We start from the raw sequence: 18231 nt of genomic DNA on the forward strand, positions 1-18231 counted from the left end.
CCATTTGTCCTTGTGAGGATGCGAGGTCCTTGGCACTCCCACACACACTCGAGCGTCCTGACAGCTGGTTGACTGACTGATGGAGCGCCTGATTGACTCACCGAAATGTCCAAAAGCAAAACAACACCGAGTCACAAAAAGGCAAATCAAATCTCCGCCCATATGGATTCAATTAACGCTAATTTAAAATGCCAACATATCTGAAGAGGCTTTCCGCCGAAGGGAAAAATAAATAGAAAATTCCCAGTCAGTTTTCCACATGACCCCCGTCAAAATTTCGACTTTGACACTCCAAAGGGGCAAAAAATCGACAACAAAAACAGAAAGGACAACCTTTCCTTTTGATTGAGGGCAATAAATGAGTCAAATCAAATTTAGATCCTAGGATGTGTTAAAAATGTATGCGATGAGGTGTTGCCAAAAAATTTTGTTGTGCCCAACAGCAGTTAAATATTTGTTGGCCGCTTTGTATAGATACAGAATTTTCATACCTGTTTAAAATTTATTTTAATAAATATTCCTTTTGAGAACTAGCTCATTTGGAAGTTTTGCATCATTTTGCAAGCTGTAATTTTTCGACGAATTTAATTTCCCAGACGATCGCTATGTTTCCTATCAGTTTAAAAGGTGGCTTGGCCAGTTGGCATGACGACGTGGCGATTTGTAGGCACTTGCTCGACTGAGTGGGTCCTAATGCCGCTAACAATTAAATTAAATAACACCATAATTAATTACTGGCCACGCACACACTTACACTCACGCTCACGCTCAAAGGACTTGATTTGCTGGCAAAGAAGGTGCTAATGTCCTGGCCCATTCATTGTGGACTGGCTGGTGTGATGGTGTGCGTGAGTGAAATAAAGAATGATTTATGGCGGTAAGCTAACTAACGTTCTGCACCACGCATGTTCTTGTTCTCACAATTAGACGCTGGAAAAGTGGGCGGGGTCTGTCCAGTCCTTGCCCCTTTCGAGAAGCGGCCATAAATCGCATCGTAAATAAAGCAGCAGCAGCAGCAGCACAATGGAGCCATCAACTTTTGATGCAACTTATAACCGTATTTGGCCATAACGGCGCCAATGGGCCTGCATTGATTGGATATATCGAGCATCCTTAAGCGGCGGCCCATCGTCAACCAGCGCTCGAATGTCCGCCCATCAAGGAGCAGTGATAACGGGCCAGTTCCTGGTCGTCCTTGGACATCCTTCGTCCTTTCGGCACAACGACGTTTAATGTTAACAAGCGAATGGCCGTGGAATAAGTGCACTCCTTTCCCGACGCCTTTATAAATTGTATTATGCATAAAGTTTATGCGAACATAATACGCTGTAATATAAGTATATGTATATACATAATATATATGTTTATAGTCAAGGGTTATCATCGCGGCTGCTTTATCTTGCGCAGCTGGTGAAATACGCTCTTCCTTTCGCCCGCAATCTGTGGCACATCTTCAGCAACTTTTTTTTCCTGGCTGCATGTTCATTTGCTGCACAGCATAAAATCCACTCAGCCGTGCCACATAAAACCAGCAGAAAGCGATGAAATTATGGTGCCCACTCAATGTGCTGCAGCATCTCACCTCTCGCAGTGAATCTGCAACGCCGTCAAGTTGCACAGATGCCCCGCATTCCATTCCATTCCATTCTTTTTTCCATTCCAGAGGGGCGACTTCGGTTTATTAGCTCGCAATATCCGAAATATTTGAACCAGGCCTTGGACTTAGTCAGAATGACTAAATAAAGTACAGAGTTAAAAATAATTATTATATATGGTTTTAACTATAAAGATTTTTTAAATTTTGCAGCTCTATTAAAAACAAATAAATCGTGTTGCAACATAAAACTCTTTAACATAATACAGCTTTGGATATCCATTCATTTTCATCTAGAACAAAAAACATTATTAATTACTTATTTAAGCAATTATTAACTTATCCGTATTATAATATTAATTTGAAGCTTTGTATAAAAATTATGTAATTATATGAAATTAGAAACCCGCCACATGCAACGCGGGTACGAAATTGTTGGAGAAATCCCTTGGATGGCGCTCCGTTCCCGAGGAGATGCCTTCGGGGCAGGCAATCCGATTATGTTGCACGTTCCAGGGCGACCGGGTGGAACTTTCCTTGCCACATGACGACTTCGCACCCGGAGCCCGACGTGCGTCAGAACTGATTAATGAGCTGCAAATGATGTTATGCGCAACGCCCGCTCTGCCAGGGCGTAAATCAGGAATAATCGGGCGTGCCCCAAGGCGTGGATTCTGTGTGGCACTGCCACTATGCCACTATACCACAATATACTATATAGGGTGTGTGGCGGGCCTCAAAACGATGCTAATGATGGTGGTGATGCGGCATTGTTCGCGTGCGCAGACAGCTTGACATTCATCGCTTGCATTTCACTTGTTGCCCCGGCAACAGCTGTTGCTCGGTGGCGAGTGAGAGGGGCAGCTCCATTATGCTCGTATCTTCGGTACCTAGACTCCCCTTGGTCTGGTCTCCAAAGGGACCAAGCCACAAACTTGCCCGACAATTGGCAGATGTCAGCTTAAAGCCATTTTAAAAAGCAAATGTCTGACAAAACTGCAACTAAAACTTTTTATGCCCCACATTGCCCGGCCATTCACAACTTGTACGTGGCAAATAGAAGTGCACCCGGGGACCGGCTGCGTATCGCTTGCCAAATGGGATAGACAACACTCCACTTCCTGCCCGCGTCCCAAATCCGAAATGCGAATCTGGCTTGGCCTGGAAACAGATTTAAGTATGCAGTTGTAAGCCATAAAATCAGCTTAATACTTCCGTTGAGCCACCAAATCTGAATTTATTGCCGACACAAGGAAAGAACGCAAAATGGAAGTTCAGCGGGGCGAAGTCGATTCGTTGGATACTTTATCTATATTACAAATTATAAAAGTAATTTAAGGCAGATAATATTTGAATAATAATACCTATTAGGTAAGATGTACAACTTACCAATGCTCCCATTACGAATTTATATATTACTTACAAATCTTATAAATAGGGTATTTTAAATGCTTCATGATACTTTATCGAATGAAAAGGGTTTTAAATAAAAAGTCTGTGTTCTAATGAGAAAACATGTCATCCACTGGGTTACATAAGGTATCTTTTCTAGGTTTCTCTGGCAGGGAGCACCTTGTGACACGGTTCGATTAGCAGGTCAGATGGTCACGAGAATCTCTGTTGTTGTTTCACCTTTGCAGAGCCATCAAGTTTGCTTTCTTTGCCAAGTTTCCATATTCATATTCATATCAACCAAAGTGAAAGTGCTTGATTAGCAGAAAAAAAATAAAGAAATCAGCCAGCTGATGGGAGAATCGAGGCACAGGGCATGTGGGTACATCTGGAATGACTGATTGCCATACCGCTTGTCAGTGATTAGTGTTTATGCAAATGAGTTCTAAAGACCAGGCATAAATATAAATAAATGCTGAGGTCGGACCAACTCAAGTTACCTGGAGCAAGATGAGCAGCAGGCACAACTGGACGAGATTGCTCCTAATATGTCTGATTGTACTTTTGAATCACACAGCAAGTCCCTTGGGTATTCAAGATGAACTACACAAACATAGTCCATAGCCTAATGAATTTTTATTCAGCCAAACAGGTGACACTGAGACCTTTGGAATCAGCAGAGATTCGAGCATTGGAGCACTCGATTTCCAAGGGACGATCGGTAGCCAGTGGCTTGGCTGCCATCACTGGGTTCGCCCTGGGCTTGGGAAAAGCACTCACTGGAGTCTTCATCTATGATGTCATCACTGCCAATATCACCGAATCAGAGGATACTGTTCAACCTGTTCAATCAAAAAGTGCTTCCTTTAGGGAAGTCTGTTTTGGCACTGAAAGCTCTAATTCGGATATAACCTGCCTAGTTTACTATACAAATAACTGAAACTAAAGAAATTAAAATGATTTTGGATAATCAATAATGGTCTGAACTTTACCTAACTTTTGTTCACAAACACTTTTAGTTTCATTGTGCCAATTTACTTCTTAAAATTCATTTTCGATCACCGTTTTGTCTGCGTTTTTAAATCGAATTAGACACGAGCCCACTCCAAACTGATTCTGTTTAATGGATCTTTTAAAACCTGTTTGGGGTCGCGCGCTGTCAAGGGTCAAATAGTTTTATTTTCTGCGGTATTTTTGGGGGAATTTGCATATGCAAAGCCCAAGAAACTTTCTACGGTGGCTCGTCACAGATAAAAGTGAAGCAGAACCCGTCGGCTGTTTCAGTTGGATTTCTACGCGATTACGCGAAAGATCGTCGAGAAGATGAAGTCGTTCGGGAACTTGACCTTTGGCCTACTCGTCATCCTTATAGCGAGCTTTACTGTCGGCCTAGAGGGTGAGTTGTGAATGTGGTTCTATATGAATCTAGTATTTCTATTAAGTTTTTTTTATTAAATTAATCAATCATAACTTGTATATGATTTTTAGCTCGTCGCCTGGCTCTGCGTCCACTGACAGGAAGGGAACTGAGAAGAGCTCTTAGGGAATCGGGATTCGATGAGGATTCTGCAGCTGGCAGATCAGTGGCGTCGGCTCTGTCCGGACTCAGTGGATTCGCCCTGGGCATCACAAAGGGCATTGGTGGCTCACTGCTGTTCGATGTGGTCACCTCGAATGTGACCATAGACTATATCACCAGTCTGCTGAACTCCACTGCCTCTTCGTCGACTTCAAGCAGCAGTGGAACTGCCCAGGAGATCTGTTTCAAGAGTCGCAGTGCCGACGGCGAGGTCATTAACGGCAGGAGCAATGGCTTCAGTGACATGGATGATGGAGCAGATCCCAATGGCGAGTGGAGACAGACCGGCACTGGCACGGGCACGGGTACTGACACTGACACTGGGACAACAACAACACCAACAACACCAACTACGCCAACTACCAGCGACGCGGTCTCCACTGGCCTCACCTGCATTGTCCTGAGCAAGGAGGGTTCCCGTCGGCGGCGCCAGTTGCGCATCCAACCAGGAACCTTGAGATCTGTGTTTCCCGAAAGCCATCGGCAGACCCTGAAAAAGTACCGCAGGCATAGGGTTTAGGATTTAGCCCTGCTCCTTACTTTAAGCTAACTTATTTATTGACTTCGATTAGTTTATTAAATTTTAATTGTTCCGCATTCCATGGGCCTGGGTGGGCTGCCTTCATTAATGGCCGAATGACTTGGGCAAATTTTGGATTGACACATTTATGATTTGCTGACATGCACTCTGGGTTTCGCCCGAAAAAAAATCATTTTACAGGGAAGTGGACTTGCCGGCGGAGAAGAAAGCATTCATATGTGACACACACGCAGGCACTGAAAGAAAATGGGGCATACTTGTTTGTATCTACAAATTGGAAATGAGTACTAAAGGATAAATTTGAGGGTATCTGTAGCTTATCAGCTTAAAGCGACGGAAGTAACTATTGTTGTTGTATAATCTTGAGTATCCTTGCGTGCCTTTCCTCTGATAAGAAAATTCTTTTATGATAAGATATATATATATTTTTTTTCTCGGTACACCCATTTGCAGCGTCACGCATATCGCGGTGGCAGAATGGTTATTAATACAAACAGAAAGGCACGCAGCCTGCCACTCCCACTCCGCATCGCCCACGTCCTCTTACCCCCTTCCTTGCCATCGCCTTTGGTCCTTACGTAAACATTGAAATGTCATTGACGTCGAGGGCAGCCGCCTGGCCACATAAATCCTCCTTGGCCACAATTTATTAACTTTAACACTGGCCAATGTCAACGGCCGCCCCGCCCCGCCCCCTTCAACCATTGATTTGGATGCGAAATTTATGTGGATAAAGGACCTCGAACCCCGGACTTCCTTCAGCGAACTATTAACTTTGAATCTTCTTTTACGGCGAGTAAATTGCAGTGTTTATGTTATTGTCTGATCCTTGGTCCTGGCGATGTGTCTGTCATCCTGCCTAGGCAGGAATTGCATTAGGGTCCATTTATTATTTATGTAAATGCGTAGGAAAAAGTGACTCAGTGATTAAAGTTGGGCGAATGCCTGGCAGATGCAAACTATTTCTCGAAGAAAATCAAACTCAAATTACCATATCTCTGCCCCTTTAAACGACCATTCAGACAATCTCTGTGCGTACATATGCCAGTGACAGTAGAACATCTATAAGCTGAACTCAAGTCTATGCTAAAACTGAAAAAACTGAAAAAAAGTTATGTAAGTTCGCAAGTTTTCCATGTAAATTTTAGTGTTATTAAATTGAGTTCTAAACCTAAACTTTGAAATGTAAAAAAGAATCCTTTCCTTCGGAAGGACGACTGTATGTTTGTATATTCATGAACGAATCAGCAGCAAACTACAATTATTGTGCACTTTACTATCGCAGTGAAAGCCAGCCTAATGACCGAGGCCGTGACCCCAGAAGGGCAGTTGCTCCCCTCGAATCCCCCGGCTAAAATTGCGTACTAAATGCGCTAAATTACTAACTAAATGCCGCAAGTGCCGCCCCTGGGCATGGCTAGAATTTCACAAATGAACGCCCTTTTTGGGTTGGCAGGGGGTTGGTTAAATGGCCAGAGGGGTGCTTTTCCACTGGTTATTTTCTTTTTTGGGTTGCTAATACCAAAGCCGAAAAACTGAAGTCAAAAAGGGAAAGGGAAAGCGAAAGCCAAACACTGCCGACAGTCGATGACATTTGAGCGATAAGAGAAACTGTTGTGTGGCTTACTTGCTGGCAACCCCAGTGATTTTCTATACCATGTTGGGGGGTCAGAGGTCGAGGGCGCTCCTTGTGGTTGTTGCTGGCATTAAGTATGCAGGCGTGTGAATCGTGAAGGCGGATATACATATACAAATAGTAAATGCTTCGCAGGCAGCCACAGTGCTACACTTGCTTTTTACAACATTGAGAATTGTTTTAAATGTTAATGCCGATGCTCTTGGGCTGATAATAAAATCGGTAAGTGTGTGTCAGAGTCAACAAATAATTGAGATGTTTTCCTGAGTGTCATCTAACACACGCTTTTTTTAGCCAGCCCCCAAAAAAACGCCCACAGTGGGCGGGGTTGGGGGTCAGCTGTTCTGAGTGCGCGCACTTGAGTTAAATTATGCGGGTTTGATTTTTATTGCACTGCCGCTCATTTCTTTCTTTGCTCCCTTTGCTTTTTTTTTTTCTCCCATTTGTTTTCCTTGCTTTGGGGTTTCCTTTGTTTTATAGGTTTTCCCCAAAGGGGAGGGAGTGGGTCCTCCAAAATCAAAACCATCTCGGAAAGTATAAACAAGTTGGAGTGACGAGCACGCGTGTGTGTGCGGCTGTAATTTGGTCATGCCTCGTTGCCCCAACGAGCTGTTGCTTGGCATTTCAATTAATGGCACTTGCCACCCTTGTATCTGCCATACCAACCCACTGCCACCCACTCCTGCCCGCCAAGGGGTCAGCTCTTCCGACGCTGCACTCCTAATGAAGCCGTCTCCAGCTCCAGCTCCTCCAGTTCCAGTTCCAGTTCCAGTTTCAGGAGAAAACCAGCCGCAACCCCATATCTGCCACCAAAATGAATGTCTCGCCTCTTTGGGATCTTTGTCAACACTTAAAGAAAACGCAGTATTGAAAAAGATTACAAAGATTACAATAATAGTTTACATATGAGTTGCTATTACTTAGTAAATATGAATATTACTTAGCTGCACTCTGCCATGATTATTTGTTTGTCAGATTCATTGTTAGTAAAAGTACCACTAATTTTTTTGCGTGCACAATTGAAACTTCGCGTTGACACGTGACCGCAAGGACATTTGTTGAGCATGAATATGCCGCATCGCACGTCTTAATAGATTTTTGATTTGTTTGCCCACCCTTAGCTGGTAACTCAGACTCCCCCATTCCGAACCCGGATCCATATCCGAATCCAAATCCAATTGTGAGGCGGGCGTGCGTGTCTCTGATTGGAATAATGATTTCGCTGAAGCGCAGATAGAACATAAACCGAGCCAGATTTGTTGAATTTTTTCTTTTTTTTTTTGGGGGGAGTAACTTGTTTTTGTCAATATAGAAAATCAATAACTGTTTTTGCTACCGTTCGGTTAAATCAGACGAGGGTAATTCAATGAAGAAATCACACAGGAGTCCTGGAATTAGGTAAAATGCTCCGCGAAAACGAGGATTAAAAGCGAGTCCCGAAAGTTTGTCTATTCTTTAATTCTGGCTATGAACATGGGTTGGTTTTGGGCAAAAATATTTTACAAATTGTTTCAATTAAAAAGTTTACTGACTTTGCTTTTTCGCCTTTTACTTTATCTATAAGCGGCTTGCGATTGACACGTGCCTCCATTGCCACGCCCCCACGACCCAACGCCTCCGTCGGTTATCGAATGGAAGTAATCGCTTTTTGGGGCCGCTAATTGCGGCGACCTTGCTTTGCGGGGTATTTATAAGTCCGCAAGTTGATTGCATAATACTCGCAGTGTTTGGGCAGTGGGCCAGTCGTAAGCTGGGAAAGCCAAAAGCTGGGCCAATCAATTAAAAATAATCAGGCGGAAAAAGTACTGGCCAATCTGCACAAATATATATTTCACAGTCGCTAATTAATTTAATTGATTTAAACGCTTCGGCTTGACCCATAGCAGGGCGAGGGGTGGGTTTGGGGTTTTGTTATCGAGTGCATTTGATCTGTTTGTTTGCACAAAATTAAATTGACTTGTAATTAAAAGTTTCGCAATTGATTAAAATTCTCGTGTGTGCTTTTCCTTTGTGCTCTTGGGTGGCTGCGATGAGCCCCAGTACTAAAACCGCTTCAGAAAGCTCGCAGCAAATAAATAAAAAATAAGAAAATAAACACACTAAAAAGTGCTAATTAGGAGCATTAATTAAAAATGCATTTTTTGCTGCTCAATTGAACTGCAGAGAACGTGGAACTGAAACAGTTTTTCCCCACAGGACATTTTCTCTTTATGCCTGCGGAGTATAAGAGCGGCAGTATAAGAGTATGCCTAACTGACCTATGGCAGGATATTTTTGCGCGCTTTTCTTATTGTTTAGCAGCTTAAATGGGAGTGGGCATAATTAAATATTCTATTAAAAAACAAGAAGCAAGTTTTATTTAATAAGAAGTATAACTTCGTATTTCTTTTTAGGATTTCCCTGCATTTCAAAAGCAGAATGGTAAAACAAATTCACTAGAAAGTGGAGTACAATAATATTATGCTTAAGATGTTTCCTAAGAAAGCATCATAGAACGTTTGATAAGTTTGATATGTTTGATATAACAGTAAAATATTTATTTACAAACATTTCATTACAGTTACAATAGTGCTTTACTACCTGCCATTATATCCGCCATAAACACTCCAAAGTTGCGCTTGGTAATTTCGTGCTCCAATAATCCGACTAAAGAGAGCGACTCTGCATTTCTAGTTCTCTTTGCTCTTCTATATGAACGACATATTCGAACTTGCCCGAGTGCCGAAGTTAGCCGAAGGCGAGGCGTTCGCCATGTGCCCGAGCGCCGATTAGCAGTCAGTTTCATCCTGCGACTCGAAGGCGAAGCACGCGTTTCTTGATTTATGTGCCGCGGTCTGTAGTCCCAGTTAAATCCTGTTCAGATATATTCCACTGTGTAGGGTTTCGAAAAAGTGGTCCTAATGAGTCCGGGCCTTCGTGTTAATGGCAAATTAATGACGGGCGATTAAAATGCAATAGCCACATGCATGGGGCGCCGTAATGAGCTGAACCGAGCGACTGAGTACAGTTAAACAGTGCCATAAATTAGAGGCGCCCACACAGTGTAGCCTACTACTTAGCGGCTTTGGGGCTTACGATCTGTTTGAAGTGTTCGTAGACCGTTGAAACCTTTCGCCCGCCCACAAAAAAAATTAAGTTGTTGTGTAAAGCTCATTTCGCAGCAGATTAACAAAAGAAAAAAACAAAACCAAAAATAAAGGCCAACTCTCAGTGAAAACAAACCAAAAATAGGGCCAAGCGGAGAAAGTACTTTCATTGCTCCCCAGGCAGAGCTTAACAGAGAGTTTTGCCGGGCTCTAATTTGACGGAATCGTTAGTTGACCAGTGACGTTCCACCCCCCACCCGGAATCCGTTTGGCCGGATCCGGATCGCGTGCCGACTACAAGCGTAATAACAATAAACTTGCGGATAACAACCGCAGATACACAGATACAGATACAGCAGCACAATGTCCCTGCCATCCAGAGCCAATTTCGGATTACTCAACTGGCTCATCGGCTGGCTGCTGCTGCTGTCGATGGTTTTGTTCAGAGGTGAGTTGCGCGTCGGGCTTTTTAATTAAATAATCCAATTTATTTTCATTTAATTTCTAATTAAATTTAATTTGTTTGCGCCGCGCTCTGGCCCACCTAATTGCCCCCATGCCCACCCTGCCCACCATGCCCACCACGCCCGCTGTAACCCAAAAACTTTCCTTCGTCGCCTAGGATTTCCCGTCTAATTTCCGAAAACGAGCGAGTTTCGCTGGCCGGGGTAGCGGGAGAATGCGAATTGAAAATTCTTTAATTTTTGTGCTAAGAATTTTAATTCCGCTACACAGACGGCAAAAGTTTTCCCTTTTGTCCCTGGCGCAAGTCAAAAGGTGAGGCATTTAATGCCCATCTGTGTGTGACCCCCAAAAAGTGGAGAACCAACAGAATGAAACATTATACAGGGGGAAAAACGAATGCCCCCCCCCCAGCTTGGTTGTAGAATATTTTTGTTTTTAATGCATATATTATATATGTATTTATACAGACTCTTCTTGTTTTTTTTGGGGTAAAATGTTGTACTCCTGAAAGCATTTTTATTTGAGCTAACAAAGTCAGAAAGTAATATTATTAAATGTTTTAATATTGGCTCTTAAAAAATTAACAATACCTTTTAAATATTATACTAAAATTTGAAATACTCACATTGTTATTGTACAATAGTTAGTTTTATAAATACAAACACATACAAAAGTAGTTAGAAAATGTGGAAAAGTATAGTCTACTATCATCTGCATTTAAAACAATTATTTACAGAAGAGGATATATGCAACTAAGTACTCCGGCTATTTGATTTTCCGTGCATTCGTGACCCACTCCTGGCCAGAGTCCCAGTGCTGGCCATCGTGTGGGTCCTAGTCCCAGTTTCGCAGCCATCAAGGTTGGTCCAGTGACCAACTGAAGGGCAGGAGGATGAATGGCGAATGGCCGTAGAGTGCGAATGCGAATGCCACATGCAACGTGTGGGCTGGGCAAACGGTTTTATATAATAGTTTGCAACAGTGGGGCACAAGTCTCACTTTCAATGCATCAAATGAGAAGCACGCGCCACAGAGATAGAAATGTGGGAAAATAAAAAGTAAATATGAAAAATAACACACACTAACGAGCGGCAGACACTTGGAAAATATGCTGTTGAAGCTTGGTCATGGCCAAAATGCTTCTGGCTGCAGTTGCACTTGATGTTGTTGCTGCTTGTGCAGCAGCAGCAGCTGCGTTGCATGTGGCATGTTGCAGTTGACACACGAAACTATTGCCATTGGGCTTGGCTTGGTTTGGCTTTTTGGTTTTTAGTTTTGGGGTTTAGCCGACTGTTTGCTGCTTTTAAGTTTGCACTTTTTAGCTTTCAGCAGCTAGCAATTTTCTACTTTCCGTTTTCAGCTCGTCGTTTGTCATCTCTGAAAACAGTAAATTGCATTTTTATACAATTTTCCATCATTTGACTTGGCAGTTGTTCGTCTGGGCTTTGTAATTTTCAAATGAAATACTTTCCGAATGCAATTCGCTTTTGCGCAATTTGTTTCCTTCGTCCTGCTTTCCTTTGACTTGGCTGCTCCTTTGCCATCTCGTTGGCCCATTGGCATCTGTCTGGCCATTTCATTTGGCTAAAAGCTACTTGAAGTTGGTTAAGCGCAGACAAACAGACGAAATAACTCATCTTGGCAATTGCAGAACCTGCGAAAAGGCAAGCAATCAAAAAAGATTCCTATCGAATTACTGGGCAACCGTTTCACCGAGGATTTTCTTTGGGCTTGCTTTTACTTGTAATGATAGTTAAAATTGGCATTTAAATTATTTAATTCAAAGTTTTTGAGCATGAAGATTGTTTGAGTTGAAAAAGTGATTTTTCACTATTTTAGCATGCAAAGCTTTGACAATTAGCCATATTCACTTTTTAAGTACAAATATTTAAAAGTTAAATTTGCATATTACTGATTATTTTTATTTTATATAAATTGGAATTTTTTGAAGCAAATTTTCAGAACGTCCGCCGCCAGTTTGATTCTTTTTCTCAAATTAATTGACAGGGAAAAACTCAATAAATGCATGCGCATATTTCCATAATGAATTCATAAAACTTTCGATCGTGTCCTTTCCCGGGCTCGTGTTATTTGGTTTTCTGGTTTATTAATAAATAAATTCTGCCCTTGCGGTTTGCCTGTATGTGTGTGTGCGTGTGTGTGTGTGTGCGTGTCACTCTGTACGCAGAATTGCAGTTATTTGCACAGCTGTTTTGCCATTTAAGCCAAACAAACGATTTTGCCCTTTTTCACCGCATATGCCGTGTTTTTCCCCCCACCAGCCACTATTAAGTATTTTTGTAAATATTTTCCATGTCGCCAAAAAGGAAAACAAAATGAATCAATGGCGAAAAAATGATAATAGCCGACGTGATTTTCCGTTGAGTACAGTTAATACAGCAGCAATGCTGGGAAAATATACATATAATTGCTGGCGGAGCAATTCGGCGTAGGCACATCATTCAGCGGTGTCAGACTGATGAATGAACCGACGCATTGGCCCAGACAAACGCCTAGGAGAGCACGCAATCCATCCATCCACCGCACTGCCCCATCCAGAACCATCCATTCGTTCGCTTTTATGCGATGAAAAACTCACGAGGCGGCGCCTCCAAGTATGCAAAGCACATACTCAAGGGTTCGCAGGATCTGTTTGCCGGCGGGTACAGGTTATTCACACAGGCAGCGGCGTGAAAACCCGCCGGATTCTTCTTCAAGGCCAACCAACCAGATTTTTACCTTATCTTTCCTTTTTTTGTGCGTATAAATATAAACATACTGTTGTTTTTTTTACCCCAAAAAATCTGCTCGAAGAAACAAACTTAGTCCGTTGTTGATTTTAATGGCATATGGCTTTACAGGCATTTGTGATGAATGTGTGGTTAAAAGTTCCACCGGAAGGACTCTAGACTCTATGTTTGGGCAAAAGGAGTTTGAAGGGAAAGTCGAAGGGCATCATTAATCATTTAATAGACCAAGGACTGTACTTGAGAATGGTCAGGGATTACAGAAATCTGGAAGTCATTTATTAAAGTAATTTATTCACTTTACAAAGTTAGCTTTTTAAATCTCGCTTAAAATAATAAAATATAAGCTTTGTGTAGCAAACCATAAATAAAATTCTTTATGAGTCTTATGAATACTTTTATATATATTTAATTGTCGGAATAATAGATATGTATACCTTGTCGAGCGAGTTTGAGTTGTTGAGTAGTATTGTCAAAGTATTGTCAAATAGTTTCTTAATTAAAGTGTTGGCACAAAGTTTTTTTTTTCGGGCCAAAAGATGAAAAGTTGCGCTAGTCGCTGACAAGTATATATATTATTTTAGGCAAATCCACAGCTTTTCCTATTATGATTTCGTTTCTAGGCAGGTCAAACCGACTTTATTTTTTTACCGCTGCCTTCGTAACACTTATGGATTTGACATTTATATGACAGCCAAGGTTTTCTTGTGTGCAAGCTTGTTGTTTCTGTTTCTCAAGCCCCTTGAGTGGTTTTTTTTTTGTGTTTTCGTCAGGAAAATATATATAAATGAAAATTGTTTTTATTTTTGCCCAATGCGAGCGGGCGTTTCTCGATGGCTCGGCATCCATGTGCGTATATACATACATACATGAGCATTATTTTTTGATTCACTTGGCACAGCGCTTTCTTGCTAACTCAACTATTTCGGTCACGTAACTTTGGAGCACAGTGCAGAGAAAACCGAATCAGCCAAGAAAGAGGAAAATTTATGCATTTGATTTCAACTAATTTTCAAAGTCCGAGCATGGCTGCGAATGTTTCTGTTCTGTTTTTGTTTATCGTTGGCCAAATTATATGCTGACATAAATTAGCCAAAACTAGAGTGGTTTCAAACACCCCCCGGCCAATTTCTTTGTGGTCCTGCTTTTACGACCAGCACAACAGCCTTGAGCCAAAAGACGTGACTATTAAAAAGCACTCCACCATCGAAAACTCTTTAGCAGCTGTGCTGTCTCCCAGCTTTCGGCTCGATTTTAAAGCCTTTTGGCCAAAGTGCCAACCCAAATTGAACCAAAACACTCGCAGACAGACAGACGGACAAGTGTCGTAAAAAGGATATACACGCTATAAGTTTCAAGAGCGGGCGGCTTGCGGCACCAAAGTTGTGATAAATCCACAGGAGCACAATAAACCAGTTGCGCGGCTCTAAAAATCGTGTAGGCCTCAATGATTTTCCGAGGAAAATTCGTTTTATTAACACCGGGGACACGTCACACGTGCTGGGGACAAAGTTTTCACCACTGCTGTTTTGATGCTGTTGCTGTTTTTTCCCGGGGCGTGCCGGTAACCTACATGAGATGTTGCCTCATTCTGAGCCGCCTTTCCTTGAGCCTCCGGCCTGTCTGAGCCGCTTTTATTAAAAATTCCTCACACAATCGAGAGGGGGTAGGGGATTGGGGCCATGGGTGAGAGATGCCGAAATAAGCATGTTTAAGGCAACCAACTAGCAGGAAACAACCAACAATTGTCTATGCCGCCGCTGGTGTTGCTTCTGGTGTTGCTGCCACTTCGTGCTGCCACCGATGTAGCAGTTTTATTGCTTTGTCATTCCAACATATTTCACACAGACACATCAGCAGAGCGGCAAAAGACGTCGGCGGCATCGTCGACATTTCGCAGAACTGAGCCGCATTGGTTGCTTATCCTTTCGCCGCTGGATTTTCGGTGATATCCTGCAGCCAGACAATGGGTTAGTGGTGGGTATATGCAAGCGCAGGACATTTGCTTAGATTGGAAAAATATCTACTTTCGATGACCCGAACTTTACGAACTTATCTAAAATAAGTAAATTTATATCGTATTTAAATTCTGTTCTTTTTTTTGCACTAAACTGCGATAAACTGCTGGCCATAAATTTCCAGATAAGTTTACAGAATAATTGGTTAACTTTTCAATAAATTGCGCTTGGCGCATGCCGCCACAATTTATGATTTTAAAAGTTTATCGATTATGACTGATCAGGCAAAACTTAATAGTTATGTATTTGCCAAACACAAATATGACTTAATTGCGTTGAATTTATTTATCCCAAATAACATAGTACAAGCTCATAGTTGAACAGTTGACTTTGATTAATTGAGTGGTTATATTTATTAAATTAATTGAGACAGGCAGGCATTTACTTAGGTGAAGCTAGCCACTTTAAGGGGTATCAAATAGGCAACATTCTTGGTGCGGTGGGTCCGCTCTACTTGTCCCTTATTTATTTGCTGTACATGTCTGCCTCAGTGGATTGTTATTGTTGCTGCAGCCCCAGCATTGTTGGTATTGTCAACAGCCTTTGGCGCCCCAAAAGGACTGACGCATTTCTCATGCGCTCGCGCGTGTCATATTTATTTATTTCGCCTTGAATCGTCCTTCCCTTTTTTTTCATGCCGCACATACGAACAGTTTGCAATCGTGTTGATGTGTCATTTCCTTTTTTGAACTCTTACGAGTATATAGTCAAAGCGTTTTTCATTTCCCGTTTCCTTAGCCATTGTTGGCCAAAAGTTTAGCACGCCTCTCCAGTTGATTTCGAGTCCTTTGATAGCCATGGTGGGTGGGTGAGTGGGGCTTCCGCTTCGAATTGATTTGCTCCACTCGAGGAGCTGTGCTGGTGCTGCGAAAATCCAACCCACTTAATTAAACCAGCCGAAAAGCGGAAAACATTGCCGGGCCAAAAACTTCAACCGTTTATCCAGCTGCGAACACGAATTGACAGCCAACTAACATTTATGGGCGCTTGTCATGTTCTACATTTTTATGGCTCGGTCTCGACAATTATGCGCATTTGCTTTCCCCTGAAAAGCGGAACTCACACACACACTCGTTCCAAAAAAATAAAAAATATAAAAAAGGAATTAATGAAAATACAAGCAAGCAGCCAACCAACAACTGTTCCATATTTGGTTCACTGAACTCAAGCATTTGCCTTAATTTTGTGGTGTCCTTTGGCGAAAAATGAGAACCAGTATGGTAGGCCAACTTTGCTACCTCAAGACGACGCCTCGCTTACTCTGCCAAATGCAACTTTCTATTTATGTTTGGTATATTTATATATAATATATGTATTTCATTTTCCACAGACAATTAAGAGAATTCGTTAACATTAGAGTTTCAAAGATATATTACATTTTAAAAGATGCCTGCACTAATTAGATATAAAATAAAAGCTTTTCTTAAATTTAGACATGCTTTAAGAAAAAATATCTTGAGATAGGCCTCCTTAAGTTTGATACACCTTTTTCGAGGGTATCGACCTGCAGAGCTTGCGAATATGTATATGCAACATCGGCTGCACTGCAACTGCGTGCAGCTGTGTGTGCTGTGTGTATTCGAGTGCATTGGCAAGTGGCCAACAGTGGCAGAAACAACAACATAGTAACAATTGGGTGGGCTGTTAAAAACAGCAGAAAGCAATTAAACTTGGTCACGGAAAAAAAGCGAGCGAGTGGAAGACGCTGCGTATACGTAATAAATGATGCCGAAAAGTAGGCAAAGGTTGTCACTGCTGCTCCAAAATTCTGCGCTCCAAATGCCGCGTGTTATTAGTCGAGGGTATGCGGCAGTCTAAAGCAATTACAACTTCGGTGTTGCAACAAGAGATGGTGGAGGGGCAAACTTTCTGCACCGCCAGCTCGATGACCTCGAAAATTTGCTCCATTCTTTGCCAGCCCATAAACATTTGAATTTCATTTCGTGTTACCCCCGGCTATATAGGCTATATATGCCACCGTTCCTTCTCATTGACATTCATGGCCGCCCATCTATTGAACTTTTAACGCTCGCCCGGCAAAATGTCCTTTTGTGTGCGTTTGCTTGTTGTCGCCCGGCATTTTGTGCACTTGGCCATTTTGTTAGCCGGGTGTTTTGGGCCATCACGCTGCCTGGTCGCAGTAATTAAGCCGCCTCAATGGCTGATCAAAATGGCATCGCTCGCAGACATTTTCAGTCCCGTCTGAACGCGACAATTTGTTGGTCTCTTTACTTTTTTATACCTTTTTTTTTCTCGTTGGTGATGCCCCATTTTGGGGCAATGTTTGTTTTGGCTGAATTCCCATAACGGCCGGCCATTTTTGGGTTCGCTCTCGTTTTGCGGTTCCCGTGAATATTAAGCTACAATACGTGGCAATTTTGGCGGCTTTGTTATCTGAAACCGCTGTGCTTTGACAGCTCTCTGAATAATTCCGAAAAAATGGAGCTAACCATTTAAAAAATGGCGAACCCTCCGAGCTATGCGTGTAATTAAAGCGAGACTGAAAAGGAAATGGCTTTTATCATTGGTCTACGTCGAATGTCTGCGGCAGAACCTGCAAAAATTATTACAAATACAAATATTGGCAGAACTGTGCAAATATGGAATGTTGCCGCCTGACTTTTGATATTAATTGCACAAACAACTAATGACCTAGGCGAACGATTGGCCGTAGGCGTCTTGCTTTTGCCAGGACCTCAATTTGGTTTCAATTTGTTGCCACGCATTCCGGCCTGCTTTCGACTCAGTCAGGCCACAATAAATTACGGCATTAAATAAAGTTTGTCAAAAGGAATACAAACACACTGGTAAGAATGGCCTAGTCCGCATGGGGCAGCTCCTCCTCTGGCCCTCCAGCTGCTCTCAATCTGATTATCCCTTGGGCCCGATGGGCGTCGCCGAATGCGTGTGTTAGTGTGCGTGCGGCCTGAAAAATTGCACAATTTCGAAATACACAGGACACACACTTACAAATTGGGGCACATATGTTAAATTTCACAGGGCCCAGCGGATGGCAGGACTACGCCCGGATACGTGCGGACATTAGATGGCTCTCCCAGGACGACCTACGGGCGATCCCCCAAGTCCAGGACAGTGCGTAGGATGGATTTGATAATTTGCTGGCCGGGCCATAAGCAAAGCTTAGCTAAAAGCCGAGCGAATGGCCCCAGCTA

At 42.5% G+C, this 18231-nt stretch overlaps 3 protein-coding genes across 3 annotated transcripts in view; all 3 read left to right on the forward strand.

Moving 5' to 3' along the window:
- Nucleotides 1-3494: 3494 nt before the first annotated feature.
- LOC116800578 lies at nt 3495-3953 on the forward strand. Its single transcript, XM_032716329.1, has 2 exons — nt 3495-3575; nt 3631-3953. The coding sequence occupies exons 1-2, from the start codon at nt 3497-3499 to the stop codon at nt 3924-3926; spliced, it is 375 nt and encodes a 124-aa protein (XP_032572220.1). The 5' UTR covers nt 3495-3496; the 3' UTR covers nt 3927-3953.
- A 319-nt stretch (nt 3954-4272) lies between these two features.
- Nucleotides 4273-5165, forward strand: LOC6610119. The gene is made up of 2 exons (XM_002034692.2): nt 4273-4382; nt 4475-5165. Exons 1-2 carry the CDS (start codon nt 4310-4312, stop codon nt 5083-5085), a joined length of 684 nt encoding a protein of 227 aa, XP_002034728.1. The 5' UTR covers nt 4273-4309; the 3' UTR covers nt 5086-5165.
- Nucleotides 5166-10191: 5026 nt separating this feature from the next.
- Nucleotides 10192-18231, forward strand: part of LOC6610120 (zwei Ig domain protein zig-8) — a 44995-nt gene continuing 36955 nt past the window's right edge. Inside the window, exon 1 of the mRNA XM_002034693.2 lies at nt 10192-10276. Within this exon, the coding sequence (XP_002034729.1) occupies nt 10192-10276 (85 nt within the window). The remainder of the gene's footprint in view (nt 10277-18231) is intronic.

This window comes from Drosophila sechellia, chromosome 2R (genome assembly GCF_004382195.2).
Source record: "Drosophila sechellia strain sech25 chromosome 2R, ASM438219v1, whole genome shotgun sequence".
In the NCBI taxonomy this organism is placed as follows: domain Eukaryota; kingdom Metazoa; phylum Arthropoda; class Insecta; order Diptera; family Drosophilidae; genus Drosophila; species Drosophila sechellia.